At 35.2% G+C, this 18,407-nt stretch overlaps 1 protein-coding gene across 1 annotated transcript; it reads right to left on the bottom strand.

The window, feature by feature from the left end:
* Positions 1–3,513: 3,513 nt before the first annotated feature.
* On the bottom strand, positions 3,514–16,293 carry LOC123525273 (ethylmalonyl-CoA decarboxylase-like). The gene is made up of 4 exons (XM_045304184.2): positions 16,173–16,293; positions 7,218–7,284; positions 5,912–6,082; positions 3,514–4,978 (listed from the first exon to the last, which is right to left on the bottom strand). Exons 2-4 carry the CDS (start codon positions 7,258–7,260, stop codon positions 4,308–4,310), a joined length of 885 nt encoding a protein of 294 aa, XP_045160119.2. The 5' UTR covers positions 7,261–7,284; positions 16,173–16,293; the 3' UTR covers positions 3,514–4,307.
* Positions 16,294–18,407: the final 2,114 nt, after the last annotated feature.

The raw sequence follows: 18,407 nt of genomic DNA, 5'->3' as shown, positions 1-18,407 counted from the left end.
TAATGTTTATTAGCATGTTATCTTCACCAAATTCGATAACCAGCCAGATAGTCTTTATCACTCTGGAGTTATGGCTCTCGAATTGGTTGATACTGACAACTTGTCTACTCATTAACTATTAAGTAGAGTATTTAAAAGTCAACAGTAATTTACTGTGGTAGGTGTACTCTGTGACAGTTTTCCACCCTTGTTATTCATATTTTTAAAATATTTTTAGCTCAAAGATGAGCTATTGTTGTCGACATTTGTCCGGCATCTGTCAACATTTTACCTTGTGAACACTCTAGAGGCCATGTTATCTATTGTATCATCATGAAACTTGGTCAGAATATGTCTTGGTGATGTCTAGGCCAAACTCAAATCTGGGTCGTCTGGGATAAAAAAAACTAGGTCAAATCAAAGAAAAGCCTTGTGTATGCAATAGGGGCTGGATTTTACACTGGATCTTCATGAATTTTGATCACAATGTTTGTCTTGATAAAATCTAGGTCAAGTTTGAATATGGGACATCTGGAGTCAAAAACTAGGTAACCCAATATCAAAGAAAAACATTGTGTATGTAATAGGGGCTGCATTTTTCACTGAATATACATGGAATTTGATCAGAATGTTTGTCTTGATGAAATCTAAGTCAAGTTCAAATATGGGTCACCGTGGTCAAAAACTAGGCCACCTGGTCAAATCAAAGACAAACCTTGTGGATGCTATAGGGGCTGCATTTTTCACTGGGAATTCGTGGAATTTGATCAAATTGTTTGTCTTGATCAAATCTAGGTCAAGTTTGTATATAGGTCATCTTGGTACAAAAACTAGGTCACACGGTCAAATCAAAGAAAAACTTTGTGTGTGCAATAGGGGTTGCATTTTTCATCTGATGTGCATGAAACTTGGTCAGAATATTTGTCTCCATGAAATCTCGGATGGGAAAAAAAAACAAGAGCTGTCACAGGAGACAGCGCGCTCGACTATTTCGATGCTGGATAGTGAAACTGGGCACATCTGAGGAAACTAGAGCTGTCACTGGAGTGTTTAATGACTCCAATTGTGGATGAAGATATTGCACAATAGCCTGAGTCTATGTCAAAAATATCAACTTAAAGTAATAAGAGAGGTAAAGATAAAAGTATCAAAACACTATATAAGTATATCCTAAGCAAAAAGGGGCATAATTCATTAAATATTGGTGCCAGAGTTATGCAGCTTGTGTCATATAATGTAGGTGATGATGCTGAACAACTATTTTAAGTTTGAATCAAATCCATTCAGTAATAACAGAATCAGAGTGAAAGTGCATCAAAACTTTAACCTAAAATTCTAAGTAAAAAGGGTGAATAATTAATGAAAAATTGGTGCCAGAGTTATGCACCTTGCATCATATGGTGTGGGTGATGATGTTGAACAACTATTTTAAGTTTGAATCAAATCCATTCAGTAATAACAGAGATAGAGTGAAAGTGCACGAAAAGTTTAACCTAAAATTCTAAGTAAAAAGGGGAAATAATTCATGAAAAATTGGTCCCAGAGTTATGCACCTTGTGTCATATGATAAGGGTAATGATGCTGAACAACTGTTTAAGTTTGAATCAGATCCATTCAGTAATAACAGAAATAGAGTGAAAGTCAAAGTGCATAAAACTTTAACCTGAAATTCTAAGTAAAAAGGGGAATAATTCATGAAAAAATCTGCCAGAGTTATGCATCTTGTGTCATATGATGTGAGTGATGATGCTGAACAACTATTTTAAGTTTGAATCAAATCCATTCAGTAATAACAGAGATAGAGTGAAAGTGCACGAAAACTTTAACCTAAAATTCTAAGTAAAAAGGGGAATAATTCATGAAAAAATCTGCCAGAGTTATGCATCTTGTGTCATATGGTGTGGGTGATGATGTTGAACAACTACTTTAAGTTTGAATCAAATCCATTCAGTAATAACAGAGATAGAGTGAAAGTGCATAAAACTTTAACCTAAAATTCTAAGTAAAAAGGGTGAATAATTAATGAAAAATTGGTGCCAGAGTTATGCACCTTGCATCATATGGTGTGGGTGATGATGTTGAACAACTATTTTAAGTTTGAATCAAATCCATTCAGTAATAACAGAGATAGAGTGAAAGTGCACGAAAAGTTTAACCTAAAATTCTAAGTAAAAAGGGGAAATAATTCATGAAAAATTGGTCCCAGAGTTATGCACCTTGTGTCATATGATAAGGGTAATGATGCTGAACAACTGTTTAAGTTTGAATCAGATCCATTCAGTAATAACAGAAATAGAGTGAAAGTCAAAGTGCATAAAACTTTAACCTGAAATTCTAAGTAAAAAGGGGAATAATTCATGAAAAAATCTGCCAGAGTTATGCATCTTGTGTCATATGATGTGAGTGATGATGCTGAACAACTATTTTAAGTTTGAATCAAATCCATTCAGTAATAACAGAGATAGAGTGAAAGTGCACGAAAACTTTAACCTAAAATTCTAAGTAAAAAGGGGAATAATTCATGAAAAAATCCAGAGTTATGCATCTTGTGTCATAGGTGTGGTGATGATGTTGAACAACTACTTAAGTTGATCAATCCATTCAGTAATAACGAGATAGATGAAGTGCATAACTTACCTAAAATTCTAAGTAAAAAGGGGAAATATTCATGAAAAATTGTCCAGAGTTATGCACCTTGTGTCATATGTAAGGTAATGATTTGAAACGTTAAGTTGAATCAGATCCATTCAGTAATAACAGAGATAGAGTGAAAGTCAAGTGCATAAAACTTAACTGAATTCTAAGTAAAAGGGGATAATTCATGAAAATCTGCCAGAGTTATGCACTGTGTCTATGATGTGGGATGATGCTGAACAACTATTAGTTTGAATCAATTCCATCAGAATAACAGAGGTAGAGTGAAGTGCACAAAACTTTAACTGAAATTCTAAGTAAAGGGAATAATTCATGAAAAATGGTGCTGAGTTATGGCCTTATTCAGATGAGAGGAATAAATATTTCAAGTTTGAATCAAATCCATCAAGTAATTACAGAGATAAGTTGAAAAAAGAGAAAGTGCACCAAAATTTTAACCAAGGTGGGGACACGGAAAGACGCCGACGCCGGGGCGAGTAGGATAGCTCTCCTTATACTCCGTAAAGTTGAGCTAATTAGGTCATGTGGTGTCAAAAACTAGGTGACTAAGCCAAATCAAAGAAAAATGCTGTTTACATTCCAAAGGCCACATTTTTGCTCCAATCTTCATGAAACTTGGTCAGAATGTTTATCTCCTTTAAAATTCGGATGAGTTTGAAACTGGGTCGTGGTGTCAAAAACTGGGTCATTTGGTCAAACATGTTTACACTGTTATGGTGTGTTACTCAGGTGAGCAACCTAGGGCCATCTTGGCCCTGTTGTTTAAAATTTTACATTCTACCAATTACTTTGACTCCACTGAAGAGCACTGAATGTATTCCATTTAAGGCTGTGTCAAACAAACCTTTGACTAGGGTTTGAATCACAATGATTGACTGCTCTAGTTTCACTGTGTTAACACATAGCAGCCAGGTTTCTTTAACAATTTTCATGAACTTGCATAGAATATAATATAACTACAAGATCTTGTACAATTTCAATAATGCTGGAGTTTGGCCGTAAACATACTTAAAACTACAGACTGCTTTTAGCTTAAGAACATGTTTCCCCATACTGCTTCATTTGTTTGTCTATTCTGTTGGGTTTAACGTCACACCAACACAATTATAAGTCATATGGCAACTTTCCAGAGTTTAATGGTGGAGGAAGACCTAAGGTGCCTCTCCCTGCATTATTTTATCATAAGCGGGCACCTAGGTAGAGCCATCGACCTTCCATTAGTCAGCTGGATGGCTTCCTCACATGAATTCAATGCCCAGAGAGGCTTGAACCCACATTCATGTGGGGCAAGTGATTTAAAGTCTACAACCTTAACCACTCAGCCATGGAGGCCCCTACTGCTTTATTTAAACAGAAAGGTAAATTGGTAATGCAATATCTAGCCATATCACAAACAGTTTCTTATCTTTATGAACTGACAATCTGACTCACAACTCACTTATTCAGCATGGGTAACTAGCATTTGGAGAATCTGAAAACATTTGATCAAGTAGTTCCTGAGAAACATGATTACAAGCAAAACTTTAACAAAGTTACTATGTTAAAAAGGATCTAAAATTAATGTTCTAATTCATGGTTTCGGTACACAAAATCTTATCAAAAAATTCTATAGAAAACAAAGTTTTTGGTAGTATGTACCCATTTAATACTGTTTAATTCTATAAATACTTCTGTCATTTATGTTTTTTATTCATACTAAGAGCTTCACGATGTGTTTCCTTTCCCCATACTTGACAAAACAACTGCCTCTCACACTTTAATGATGCAGCTTCATCAAACTGCACTCCAGCAAGAACCATTTGTTTTATAACTCTAGTTGCAGCAGCATTACCTATACAGTTCTCTATCAACCATTGTTTACCTAATTCAACAATATCTCCGTTTTCGTCTAAAATATCATCAGCAAAGCCTATTCTATAAGCTGTCTCAGCATTCATTATCATTCCTGATGATAAAAGTCTTAAAGCCTTTGTTCTTCCCAACAGTTCTACAAGTCTAGTACATCCTCCCCATCCTGTTGCAATATTCAGTTTCACTTGCACAAAACCAACCTTAGCTGTCGGCTTCATTATTCTAAAATCACAAGCTGTGGCCAGTTCAGCACCACCTCCGAGAGCATGTCCATCGATTGCTGCCACACTGACCAGAGGTAAGTTAAATAGTCTCGCTGTTGCATTTTGCATTAATTCACTCATTTCTTCTCCATTAGATAGATTTGCCTGTACAGTTTGAAGGTCACCACCAGAACAGAAAGTACCGTCACAGCCTGCAAGTATGACGCATTTTCCTGTGACCCACTTCTCCAAGTCACTGACACAATCATAAAAATCCACCATCATTTTACCTGTAGAAAATTATATCATGTGAAATCTACAATTTTAAAATATGTCCAATTTTGCTAAACTGTAACAACAGTTTTGTTAATTTCTTTTTTAATACTTTATGAAAATACAAATGTATTGATATTACACTGCAGCAAGAGAGCAATGATGACCTTATATTGTTCATCAGAGCTTCGCTGCAAAAACAATGTTTCACAACTCAAAACAGGTATAACAAATCCCATTTCTGCCAAATTACTAGAGATGGTACCTAAAAAATAAAATTTGACATTACAGGCTTTTTTCGGTGTGGAGTGATAGCTAAGTGCACCAATTTACTAAATATGTTTATGTTTTTCCTCCTCTCCTTGTAAAAACAGAAATATTTGATATACCATCTATAAATATCTGAAGCGAAATGGACAAGTCTTGTACTGACAGTTTTTCATTGATTTTGGGATTTCCTGAATTATAGTCAAAACTCTCAAAAGCTAAACTAGAGCTGCTTTTCAGAAAAGTGTGTGTCTCCCATATTAACTGCCTAATCATCTAAATAGTAAGTCAGTCTTATATACTGTTTACTCACTATAAATATACCTTTGAAGAGTAATTCAAGGGCTATAATTCTGAAGTGCCTGGGGCGATTTGGCTAGATAATGAACTTGGCCGAGGAGTTATGGTCAAAAACATTAACCTAACCAGTGTTCCTGGATTCTGTACCAGTACAAACCTGTTCTCAGCAAGTAACTGCCAACTTCCCCACATGAATCAGAGGTGGAGGACGAATGATTTCAGACACAATGTCTTTTATCAAATCGTCACGGAGAACATACGCCCCGCCTGGGGATCGAACTCACGACCCTGAGATCCGTGGATCTGCGCTCTCCCTATTGAGCTAAGCGGGAGGGCCGTTTGAAAAATGGAGCAGGTTTATTGTAACAATGGACAAAGATTACCCGTAAATGCATTTTTCCTGCCAGGATTATTTATGATGACCGTTGCTATTCCAGATGTCTCATCCTTCGCCAGGTCTACAGATCCACCTGGTAACTTTTGAAACTGATTTCGTAATTCACTCAGAGAACTTAAACTCCGATGACATATGCACCTGCTATGAATAGACTGGCCTGGAAATAAAGTAACATCTTGAAGTTGTTCAACAAAATACTTGCAGGTAATGACTTCAAGATTTTAACAAGTAAGCAATAAAGTAAGTAAAATTGCTCTGTATGTACTGATAACTTAATGTAAGGAAAATGCAATTCTGAACCAGGAGTCCACTTAAACTGAACAATGATATGAGCCGTGCCATGAGAAAACCAACATAGTGGGTATGCGACCAGCATGGATCCAGACCAGCCTGCACATCCGCGCAGTCTGGTCAGGCTCCATGCTGTTCGCTTTTAAAGCCTATTGGAATTGGAGAAACTGTTAGCGAACAGCATGGAGCCTGACCAGACTGCGCGGATGCGCAGGCTGGTCTGGATCCATGCTGGTCGCATACCCACTATGTTGATTTTCTCATGGCGCGGCTCATATAAAAAAAAAACAATTCCTACATAATTATATTAGGTTACATGCATAGATCTTTCAAACATTAATTTGTTAAACATTGTTAAATCGAAACAAATCAGAATATTTTGATGGCTTGTTTTTTTAAGCTAAAACCTAACAGACGTAATGACTGTAATAAATTATTTTATCCTGTCACTTGCAGTATTTTCGACCTGATATCAGGGTGCCGTATATCTTTCTTGATATACCGTCAGTTGATCATGTGACCAGTGATATACGGTCAGTTGAACATGTGACCTTATGATCGATATTGTTGTCAAGAAATTTTGCAACGAAACCATCATCATTGTGTTGGAAATGTCCGAACTAAGAAAATGAGTGGTCAAATAATGAGTTTTTATTCAAAAACGAAGAAGTTATTGCGATTTTGCCGGTAATCACGTCATTATATAAGTGACGTCATTACCAATATGACGTCATTAAAGCGGTTGTCGCACACTTATTTTTGTAAAATAAATTGCCAAATATCGGAAAATGAAGTAATGACAAGATAAATAGAATAATAGGTTAGTGCCTAAGATGGAGAAAGTTTATCCGGCTCGGCTCCGGACGTTATCAGGTTCGCCTTCGGCTCACCCGATAACCTCCTCCACCTTGCCAGATAAACTTTCTCATCTACGGCACTAACCTATTATTCTCTATGTATTGAAGTTCAAATGTTTATTGTGAATTTTTCTGTAACTTTACCTGCTGCAGGTAACAGGACTTTAACAATGCTTTGAATTAACATGGTTGCTACATGTCCTGTCCACACCTGAAAAGTAAGAGATAAGAATTTCTTACTAATTTTCTATTGTTTTTATTCAGCGTATGAAGACATGATTTTTGTTTCTTTGATTATAAATTCAAGTACATTGTGTGAATTTTTTAAGCTGGAGCTGTCACTCCAATGTGGATGAAGATATTGGACAATAGCCTAAGTCTGTGTCTACTTTATTAAGTAATAACAGAGATAAAGAAAGATGTTTGTATCAGATGTATTCAGTAATAACAGAGACAAAGTGTATCAAAACATTAAATGAGTATGAAAGGAACATAATTCATGAAAAAAAAAATTCTGCAAAAGTAATGCATCATCTTGCATCATGTGGCTAATAATGTGGAATTACTATTTTAAATTTGAATCAAATCTATTTAGTAATAACTGAGCCAGAGCAAATATGCATCACAATTTGAACCTGAAATTCTAAGTAAGAAGGCATAACTCATAACATATTGGTACCAGTATTATGGACTTTGTGTCACATGAGTGGGTTATAATGTGGAGCAACCATTTTAAGTATGAATCAAATCTATTTGGTAACAACATAGGTATGGTGAAAAAGCATCAAAATTTAACTGGAATTCTGAGTAAAAAGGGGGCATAACTCATGAAATATTCATGAAAGAGTTATGGCCCTTGTTTCATATGATGTGTTTGATGATGTGAAACAAGAATTTTTAGTTTAAATCAAACCATTTGGTAATAATAGTAATAAAGTGAAACTGCATCAAAGCTTCAACTCCAAAATTTTAAGTAAAAAGGGGCATAATTCATAAATCATAGGTGCCAGAGTTATGGCATGTCTAATGATGTGGTTGATGATGTGGAACAACTATTTTAAGTTTGAATCAAATCCGTTTTGTAATAACTGAGATAGAGTGAAAATGCATCAAAACTTTAACTTGAAATTTAAGTAAAACAGGGGCATAATTTATGAAAAATTGGTGCCAGAGTTATGGACCTTGAGTCATGATGTGGGTGAAGATGTGGAACTATTTTGAGTCTGAATCAAATATATTTAGCATCAACAGTGCACAAAAGCTTTAACCGTAATTCTAAGTAAAATATTGGTGCAAGAGTTATGACGCTTGTGCCATATGATATGGATGATGATCAGGAATAACTACTTTAAGTTTGAATCAAATCCATCTAGTAATTACAGAGATATATAGAGAAAGTGCATCAAAACTTTAATCAACGTGAGGACGCCTGGTAGGAATGCCCACTCATTTTTAAAATTAAGGGTACATCTATCCCCTGCCTTCGCAAAATAGGGGAAAACTTCAAAATTTCGGGGTACACTACATGGCAATCTGAAATTTTTCTATTTAACTATTGAAATTTGCATATAAATGTTTTTTCATGCAAACTTGTGTCCTGCTTTGCAGCAATTTGTATGAAAGATAAAATAAAGCATTAATTTTTCATCATGTTTTATGAACTGTAATGAAGTTCATGATATATTTATAGGGATTTTTCTAGAGCAGAATAGCAGGGTGCAGTGCCCTGCCCTTTTTTCGCGGCGCCCTTCTGCCCAATCGCCGCCCTTCACCCCTTTCAGCACCGCCCCTATGACCCTTCAGCAGTAAATTATTTCTAACCGAACTGCCCGTCAATCATCTGTCAAAATATCAGATGTCCCAAATAAATATCAATCAATACACAAAGATGACACCCGCCGAAGTAACGGTTAAATGATTAAAAACGATTAAAAGACGATGATGGAACAACAATTAGAGAGGTCTGCAATCAAAGCAAAGTGCAAAACAGATTAAAAAGGGAGAAAAAACATATTGTTTTAGAAAGTAAGAAAGAAATATTTTACAAAGTCTGGTGTTGATTAAATGCCGATAAATTGGCTAGTAATTATCGGCAATTAGCGTGACACCTTGTGTCAGTTTTGTTGTTCACTCTTTGATCTTGGTTGAATATAATACTCGATCTTTAATTTATATTTATATGAAATTAATTTTGTTTAAAAGAATAATAAACCACTCGATCTTTACGGAACATAACAGCAATCTTAGAATTTAGCTTGGACAGTTAACCTGGAGAGTAGTTTCCCTTTACCAAAATGGCAAAAATCTTTAACAATCTTATTTCGAAGATGGAAAATTGTCTATACAATACTCACCCACGATTCAGGGGTTATGCTGATTTGGCATTTGAACGCAGGAGTTTCGAATCTCTGCATGCATGTACCCCCAAGCAATTTTTAAGCATGCATTTGATATTTTGTGCGTGATTCGCACACTGCAGTGCGTGAATGGGTATGCTGCGCCAACACCGGATTGAATTGATCAGGTCGGATATCCGGGCACTTCAGCGTATCGCGTTGCGTAGCAACAAGCGGAGGTGACAGCAAACGCTAAATTGTAATTGAAAAGCGTTTCATGTTTCACTAGTGCTGGTTGTTTTTCTCTGCTTTAAGTAAAATTTTGTGCAATATTAATAAGTCAGTGAATTTATAATGTAGCATGCTGTTCCAGAAATCACTCCCGAGAAAGAAACCTTTCTTTTTTAGGTTTCAGACGTGATATTCATCATTGATCCGTGTAAGCTGCAAGGTCTCATATTTGTGACGGACTGGATGAAAATTATAATTTAAAAAATCGGAGGTCTTTTTAAAGTAAATAAAACAGAAAATCTATTTCATCTAATTAGGTTTCTCCATTCGTTTCACTTTTCTCGTTCTATTTAGTAGCCTGCCATTAAAATAGTTCTGAAAGCCAGAAAGCTTATACTGTGGTGTCAAAAGTGATTCAGTCACTCCAAATTTAATCAGATCAACACCTCTTACCTAAATTCTCATTCGTATGAAATTTAATGAGAGGTGTCATAATTTAAAGCTTAATAGCACATTATGCGTAAATACTGGAGAAGGGATTTTTTTCTCCCTCGAAGGGTATCAGGATCACAATAGCATTTATAACACAAGGCGGTTTTTTATATGTTACAATTGTTTTAAATGTAATATGACATCTAGAGCTACTGTGTTACACGCGGAGATAAAATGATATATATAATAACTGCATGCTAGTTTCTTTTTTACGAAAAGCCAGGACGTATCAATAAATTGATGACTTCCAATTACGAAAATACTAAAAAAAATACTGATCTCTGTTTTGTCAATTATTTAAAACTGAGAACGATAATTTGCACGCTTTGTCTAGAACAATGTTAGTCATTTCTTGTAGTTTTCAATATCCATTTTTTTTTTGTTAATTGTTAGACTGTCACAATTGACTGCTTCCACATACCACAAAATTAAAACATTCATTCCAGTCATAAATCACTATGGAAACCAATCAGTATGTGGTATATTGATGAAAATCAGTTTGACCAGTTCCTAATGACTATCACTTTTTAATAGATTGATTTCCTGTTTGTTTTATCCCTCTGATGTACCCCTTCGGGGCCTTATGGTAATTTCCTGTCTTATCCGTTTGATGTATGCCTTCAGGGTCTATGATATTTGGAAGATGCACATTATTGTTATTTGCGTGTCCATTGACAAAGGGATTAATAGAGCTACTACATAAAAAAAACTTTAACCAATACACATGCCCGAACATTTAGTTCATTTGAAACTTTAAAATTAATTCACCAAACTATTTTTTGGCTGGAAGGACATTTCTTCAAAAAAAAAAAAAAAAATGTTTGCAATAAGATTACATATAGAATAAAGTATAAGTTTTCAACTTTATTTAAATGACTTTCATACTTAATGTACTTCGACATTATAGCATTTTACATTAACTAAATAAAATATATCGCACAAAGTACATTTCAGAAAATGGCAACAATATAATTATTTCAGAGCATTAAAACATTTAGAAAATCAGCTTATTTAAAAAAGACATAAAAATATCAGAAAATTAATTTACTATTTATTTGATCTGTTCTTTCTTAAAAAGAAAAAAAATTCAAGACACTTGAAAGAGATGAAAGAAACAACTGCTACGATTTCAAGCAAAGAAGTTGAATAAAAAAAATGTTTTGTTCTCAGATATTTAGTTTAGATTAATATATATATAGCAAACTGAGAAAATGTTGAATAAGCTTGGGAACTTGTTTTAATTATATCTGATCCGTAGCGCCGAAGAGCAGACAATACATAATCTGTCACTTTTTCCAGACCGTTTTAAAATGCCACAAAATCAATTATCACAAAAACCCTACTTTTTTTGAAAAATATATAGATAGTACCATAGCGTAAGGACTGCAGATGATAAAAAAGATGACTCTTGATTTGTTTTATTTGAGAATTAAAACATCACAACCCACACCGCTAGTTAATTCGCTACGAATTGCGAGGTCCTGCTTTCACCTCCAAGGTAATTTTAGTGTTTCCTGCAGACTCTAAAAGGGGCATGGTGTTTCCCTTGAAAAAGGGCACTTTTAATGCGCGGTTTGGCACTGAAAGGGCATTCGTCCAAGTATGCTTGCTGGCATCATTTTACAGACACCATTTTACATACTATTTTCACATTGCATTTGAGAATTTTTCATATCTCAGATATGGGGTAGATATTTTGTATTATTCCTTAGATAATGTTTACCATACTTTCAAACATTTTTATTTTGTTACCAACATGAACTGCTGGCTTGCATTTTCAGAGACAGATATCTGGTGATAATTTAATAAGCAACAAGTTTTATTGAACAACTATCAATGCCCAACTTTATTTTGTCAATCATCACATACCATTTCACCATTGAATTACGTTAAGAGCATAGGCAGTTCGTCAAATCTACATGTAATCAATGACTGTGTACCTATATCGCTGATTAAACCCATTGTTCTTCGTTGTCAGTAAGATTTAGAAGACAAATCTACATGGAAAGTTACATTTTTCTTTTGTTTTGGCTGATCACTACCAAATAGAATGTAAGCCTCCGCAGGTCTAGTCACAAGTAGTCCAAATATAAATAGTACTAATCTTTTTTCCTTTCCTAGTGCATTTTCTCGGCAGCAATGTGCTTACTTTTACCCTACCGCGTTTCAGTATGTATCACTTTGCATTGTAATGAAATCGGCATGTTCCTATCGCATGCTAGATAAAAATGGCGGCGTAAGAATTTAATGTCACGAAAAGAGAAATTGAAAGAAGCGAAAAGTAGTAAATTCAGCGGGTTGTATTTAACGAACTGTAGCTTTCTTATATAAAAGTTAACACCCCCTTTTCTTTTTGTTTTTCTAAAGTAGCGATCTAGCTCTTTATGGGAATATAAGTCTCTGAAAATCTGATATGCTAGAAAATGTCGAAACACCGTTATGAAGTGAGTGGATTTTATATGAAATAAAGAACAGCTGGATTTAGTGGTGTTCAGCCTTTTGGGCATACGAAAACGAAAGTAGAATGCTACGTAAAAAGTACATGCTGTGAAATTTGCTAGATTAGATCGTCTGCCACTATTTTTATCAAGTTTCTGCGATACAGGCTGAACACCACTAAATCCAGCTGTTCTTTATTTCATATAAAATCCACTCACTTCATAACGGTGTTTAGACATTTTCTAGCATATCAGATTTTCAGACACTTATATTCCCATAAAGAACTAGATCACTACTTTAGAAAAACAAAAAGAAAAGGGGGTGTTAACTTTTATATAAGAAAACTACAGTTCGTTAAATACAACCCGCTGAATTTACTACTTTTCGCTTCTTTCAATTTCTCTTTTCGTGACATTAAATTCTTACGCCGCCATTTTTATCTAGCATGCGATAGGAACATGCCGATTTCATTAGAATGCAAAGTGATACATACTGAAACGCGGTAGTGTAAAAGTAAGCACGTTGCTGCCGAGAAAATGCACTAGGAAAGGAAAAAAGATTAGTACTATTTATATTTGGACTACTTGTGACTAGACCTGCGGAGGCTTACATTCTATTTGGTAGTGCTCAGCCTACATACACTAGTTTGAATCAATGATTGACTAAGAATCTGGGTTTTTTTTCTATCTAATCATACAGTATTAAGTAAAATAAACATACATGTGAATACCTATGGTTCATTGCGAATAATAATTCAAAATTTCGGCTTGCTTGAATGCGGCCGTGCACTTTCAACTTAAATTTCAGCCTTATCAAATTATTTTGACAAATTATTTACTAAAACAAAACTAGGGCCTTGCATTTTTAGTTTATTCATTTAAATCTCGATCAGGTTTTATAACTTAATCGCTAGGTTATCGGTTATTTTCATACCGATGTACGTTTTCAAATTTTCAAGATGGTGGCGACTTCTGCGTCGGCGCGTCATGAATGTGCTTTTGAAAGTACTACTTCGTAATTATTAAACAAGACATTCGTCGATTTTAATGAATTTGGTATCATTCTGAAGCTTAAATGTTTATCTTGTATTATTTTTATAAATGATATCTGTGAAGGAATAAAATATATCTTGTAGATAAAATCGATGTAAAACATTTTGAGTCTGGTCATTTTTCATGGGTTGGTCGGCGATCGGCAAAGGGCAAACATTCAACATTTTATTTTTAAAGGCCTAATGAGCGCATCAAAAATGTGCAACAATCAATCTACATTTTAATTGATTACAACCTTTTAAAATAATTATCCTTTAATCATGTGTTAACTGACCATTTTCAATCATCTCTTCCGTAAAAAGGCTAAATGTAGCTTCTCCGCCGACGTGCTAAAAACAACAAATTTTCATCTACTGTTTCCAATTAAAGAATCATAAAACAGTAATTGATTGCATAATCCTGTCAGTTCTTAATCAGGGTCATTCACGGTTGATGCATCCACGTGTCGACCTGTTGATCAAAGCCGCTAATTGACGGTACAATACACGGAACATGCCCCGCGGACATTGGCTATCCAGGCTGGTTTTGAAAGGGCACTTTTCAAGATAAATACAAAAGCCTGATAAAATAAAAGGGCACATGGCGCAAACGGGCAGCTTGAAGGGCACCTTGGCGGCACTTCAAACAGGGCATGGCGCTGCGCCATGTTAAAAAGGCCTGCAGGAAACACTAAATTTGCATAATCGATTGCTCCGGATGTGACGTCACGCCAACCTGATCAATAGGAAAGCTATCCATACTTTGTATAGTAGGGTTAATAAAATGATAAAGGTAAATGCAAGAAGAATTACCTGATGCAGAGAAAAAAGACTAAACGATCATGGTATGCTGAACTATACTTTATCCGAACTAAGTCTTTATCCGAAAGCTAATCACGAGTCATCTTTGAATAATGAAGAAGTCGTTTGTTCTATCCTCAATGTTGGTAGAGAATGTAATAGTATGACAAAAAAGTTTCATATAGGAACAGAATGTGCAAAAAGTATCACAGAGTTGTAAAGAAATCACTGACTAAACTGCACTTGGTCTTGATCTTTCTAAATTAATAGACGCATGTAACAAAGCTCTTCTTCGACATAGATGGATACTCGAAACGAATGTTTCTCATTGCAGAGTTGGTGCAGCCGTTCTGCGCCTGCGCGGAATTAGGAGTTTATTAAGACCTGCTCTAGTCGTACCTTTTAACTTTAAATTGTCACTGAAAAAAAGCATGATAATCTTGACTATGAACAGTGACGCCTGTCAAAATAGAGTCTATTTTATATAAAATACCTGTGGTTTTGCGTGCTAAAGTGTGGCGCGTGGCCGTTAACTGTTACAGTACCTATTGTAATCATGGGTTGCATATACACGGCAATAGAATTTGAATAGACGCGGAGCAGGGCTTTAAAATTTATGGTGTTTTTATATATCAAATTTGTACATGTGTCAATAACTTTCCAAATTTTACATGATTAAAACTTTGCACAATGGTTGCACTGCCACATCAAAAGCCTAGTGGTAGAGTGTCCGCTTTGAGTGCAGGAGGTCTGATGTTCGATCCCCGGCTGCGTCACCTGTGACCAAAGACGTGAAAAATGGTACTGGTATCTCCCTTGATTGGCACTCGACATTGAAAGGGTTGTACCAGGAGGTAAAATAAGCGCAGGTAAGTATCTGTTACCTAGTTTGTTGCACAAGAGCTTTGTAGCTCATGTTGTATGTTGGATTATATGCAACGTTAAATAAAGCTTACTATCTATCTATATATACTACATCACGCCTCTTTTCGAGTGTTACGTGAACTGGAAAATTATGTACAAAACGATACGTTTTCTAGAAGGTCCTCTTATGCCAAATAAGAAAATATATAGTTTGCCTATGTAAAAAGGTTACCTAACATTTATGAAAGAAGAACAGACGAGTACAAAAACTCAGCCTTAAAAAAGTGCTATTTTTATTTTTAGTCAAATTCTGACCACATGCGTATGCATTATAAGCAAAGAAAGGCAAAAGAATCACAAAAAAAGTATTCTGTATCTTGGTCAGTTATAAATACATAAATATCACCTGTTAGATTTCAAAAATGTATGTGTCTGTTTCAGTGATTAAAGACATTTTGTGGTCATACAGAATTGGCCTGACATTTCTGAAAAAAAATATCATGCGAATATTTTAAGAGTTAAACCATTTTAAAGGTTAGAAGCTTAAAAGTATTTAAACAGTGACGGTAATTTGTATCTGAGAGATTTCAAATGCAATCTAATGTTCTTTCAACAAAGATTATCAGGAAAGGGAGATAATAACATAATTCATCCATGTCAAACTTAATAACAGGAGATTGAAATTCTGTCATTAGCTACCAGTCCGCCACTATTGCTCTACCTATAAAAATCCACTAACCATGTTTATAAACCTACTGTTTTTCCATTGGGCTTCATTGTAGGATTCAGAAGCAAAATGGTCGTTGGTAGTCAAATTATCCTTTGGATTTGTATGAAAATCGATGCTTATTGCCAAGTCAGTGGGACAATGCAACTACGTAATTGTGTACAAAGAAAAGGAATTACCTCCCCTACTGCTGCATCTGTATCTGTAGTTTTACATAGGAGAATCACTTCTGGTTTAAATCCTACAGGGTGGAGCGACTCTAATCGAGTTTTTGGCTGACTGCCTGAAACCCTCAACTGTGATCACTTGCACTAGCCTATCATCAAGGCGGTTCCAGTCCACAAATGTTTTTACGAGTTTTTAAAGTGGTCTACGTGAGCAAATGGTATTTTATAAGCACGAGTGTTATTGGATACTCTTTTTTTCCACAATATTTAACGTGACAAAGTCACTAGATGTTTTACTTTTTACTGATAGTCCTTCGGCTTTACTTTTCAGGTATACATCAGGGTCCACTGCTGGCAACTTACCCTCTGTGATCTTGTACAGCATCACACGGCTGTTGTAATCATGACGATCTTTTAGAGAGTCTAATTTCAGCCTGAGTAACATTTGTGCTACACATCCTGGTTCCCTAGATCAGATCAATAATCGTTCATTTTAAATCTGGCTCCGATTCTTTGACTTTTATTCTAATTCATCAATATCCTTTTTAGAATTGGGATCCCAGATGACTGAACCATTCTCAAGCTTGGACCGATCTAAAACAATGAAGCCTGTTTTTCTACATTCAAATGAACAATGTTTTCAGTTTCTCTGTAGGAATCAAATTGTGGTGTAACATTTACTAAGATTAGATTTTATTCTCCTCTCCGCAGCCCATATTTCAAGATTTTTCAAGTCCGTTTGTAATTTAACATGGTCGTTTTGGTTTTTTATTTCACGATATAGTAAGCAATTAACTGGGAAAAGTCTCACTTGTGATTTCACACAGAGCGGTAGGTCATTGATACGGCATAAAAACATCAGAACACCAAGTACAATACCCTGGGGAATACAAAATTCTACATGGACGCTCTTAGAATATTCACCTTCAACGACTTCATTAATTGATATGTTTTTCAAGAAAGATGATAACCACTGTAGTACTTCACCACTGACATCATAATTTTCCATTGTTGTAAGTATTGATCGTATAAACACCTTATTACATTTTCTATTTGCACATTTGACACTGATATATTATTCCTTAAATATGAAAATCCTGTGTCATCTAATTGCTTTTTAACATCATTCTGTAGACCTTTAATTTGTATACAATGTAATCAACATTTTCATCACGTAAACTGAATAATTTAAAGTTTCCTGAAATATAATAGAATCTGTACATTTTATGATTTTAAACCAATATTTAACAGATCTAACCTTTCGAATTACACCCATTGGAACTCGTTGAAATTTACCATATACTGTAGCATTAGGTGTTTTATGTGTTACTTGCAAAGTTTGTTTCATATATAACCGTTCAATATCTGGAGCTTTATAGAAGCCCCATATTTAACATCCATAGTTTAAAACTGTAGCAATCGTCGAACCAAGCAACTTAACTTTCTCATATACATTAAAAGATGCAACATCAAATAATGAGTTAAGAGAGAATAAGGTTTTCATTGCTTGTTGAAATAAAGATTTCTGTGTAGAAAAAATTACTCCAAGAAGTAAATTTCGTTACAATATTTAATTTATGGCTATCATAGAATATTCAATGTTTTTAGGCCTATTACTCTTTTTAAATACCATTACAATAGTTTAGCTGGACGCTAGGCTTTCCTCTTTGATTGTATCTAACGAAACAGGTGGAGGACTCTATGAAAGGTATTTCTTAAATCCCACCAGGACTGAGCTATTTTGATTTCTTGTCGTCTGGCCTGTTTCGTCGGGCCCTTAAGATAAGGGTGCTTCCCTTGTCGCTCTGTCTTCTGAAGAGGCATTGAGTATATGCGTTTTAGTTTCTTAATGATTATATTTATATATATACACACACACACACACACATATATATATATACAAGAGCATTTTTTTGTGTTTTACATTGAATGCCTTCTGTTGCCTTTACGTATGTTAGAGTTTCACCTAGCCGGGATAACTTTTATTTACACTGTCCTGTGACTTTGGAACATGGTGGGGGTAAGAGTGGGGTTAGGTGCACCATAAACCGGTTTAAGTTCCCCAGCGGTGGTTATGCCACTGACCGTTCCAAGGCACTTTGTTCCTTTCTTTGTTTGTTTTGTCCTTGTGTGTTTACTTCGTGTGTGTTTCTGTTTGTTGGCCGTGTGTGCGTCCGCGTGCTGGGTTTACGTTTGGGGAGGCTGCGTTTTTAGAACGTGGCTTTCCCTGTTGGATTTTCATTCTTG

This window comes from Mercenaria mercenaria, chromosome 3 (genome assembly GCF_021730395.1).
Source record: "Mercenaria mercenaria strain notata chromosome 3, MADL_Memer_1, whole genome shotgun sequence".
Classification (NCBI taxonomy): domain Eukaryota; kingdom Metazoa; phylum Mollusca; class Bivalvia; order Venerida; family Veneridae; genus Mercenaria; species Mercenaria mercenaria.
This window is presented reverse-complemented; position numbering and strand designations above follow the sequence as displayed.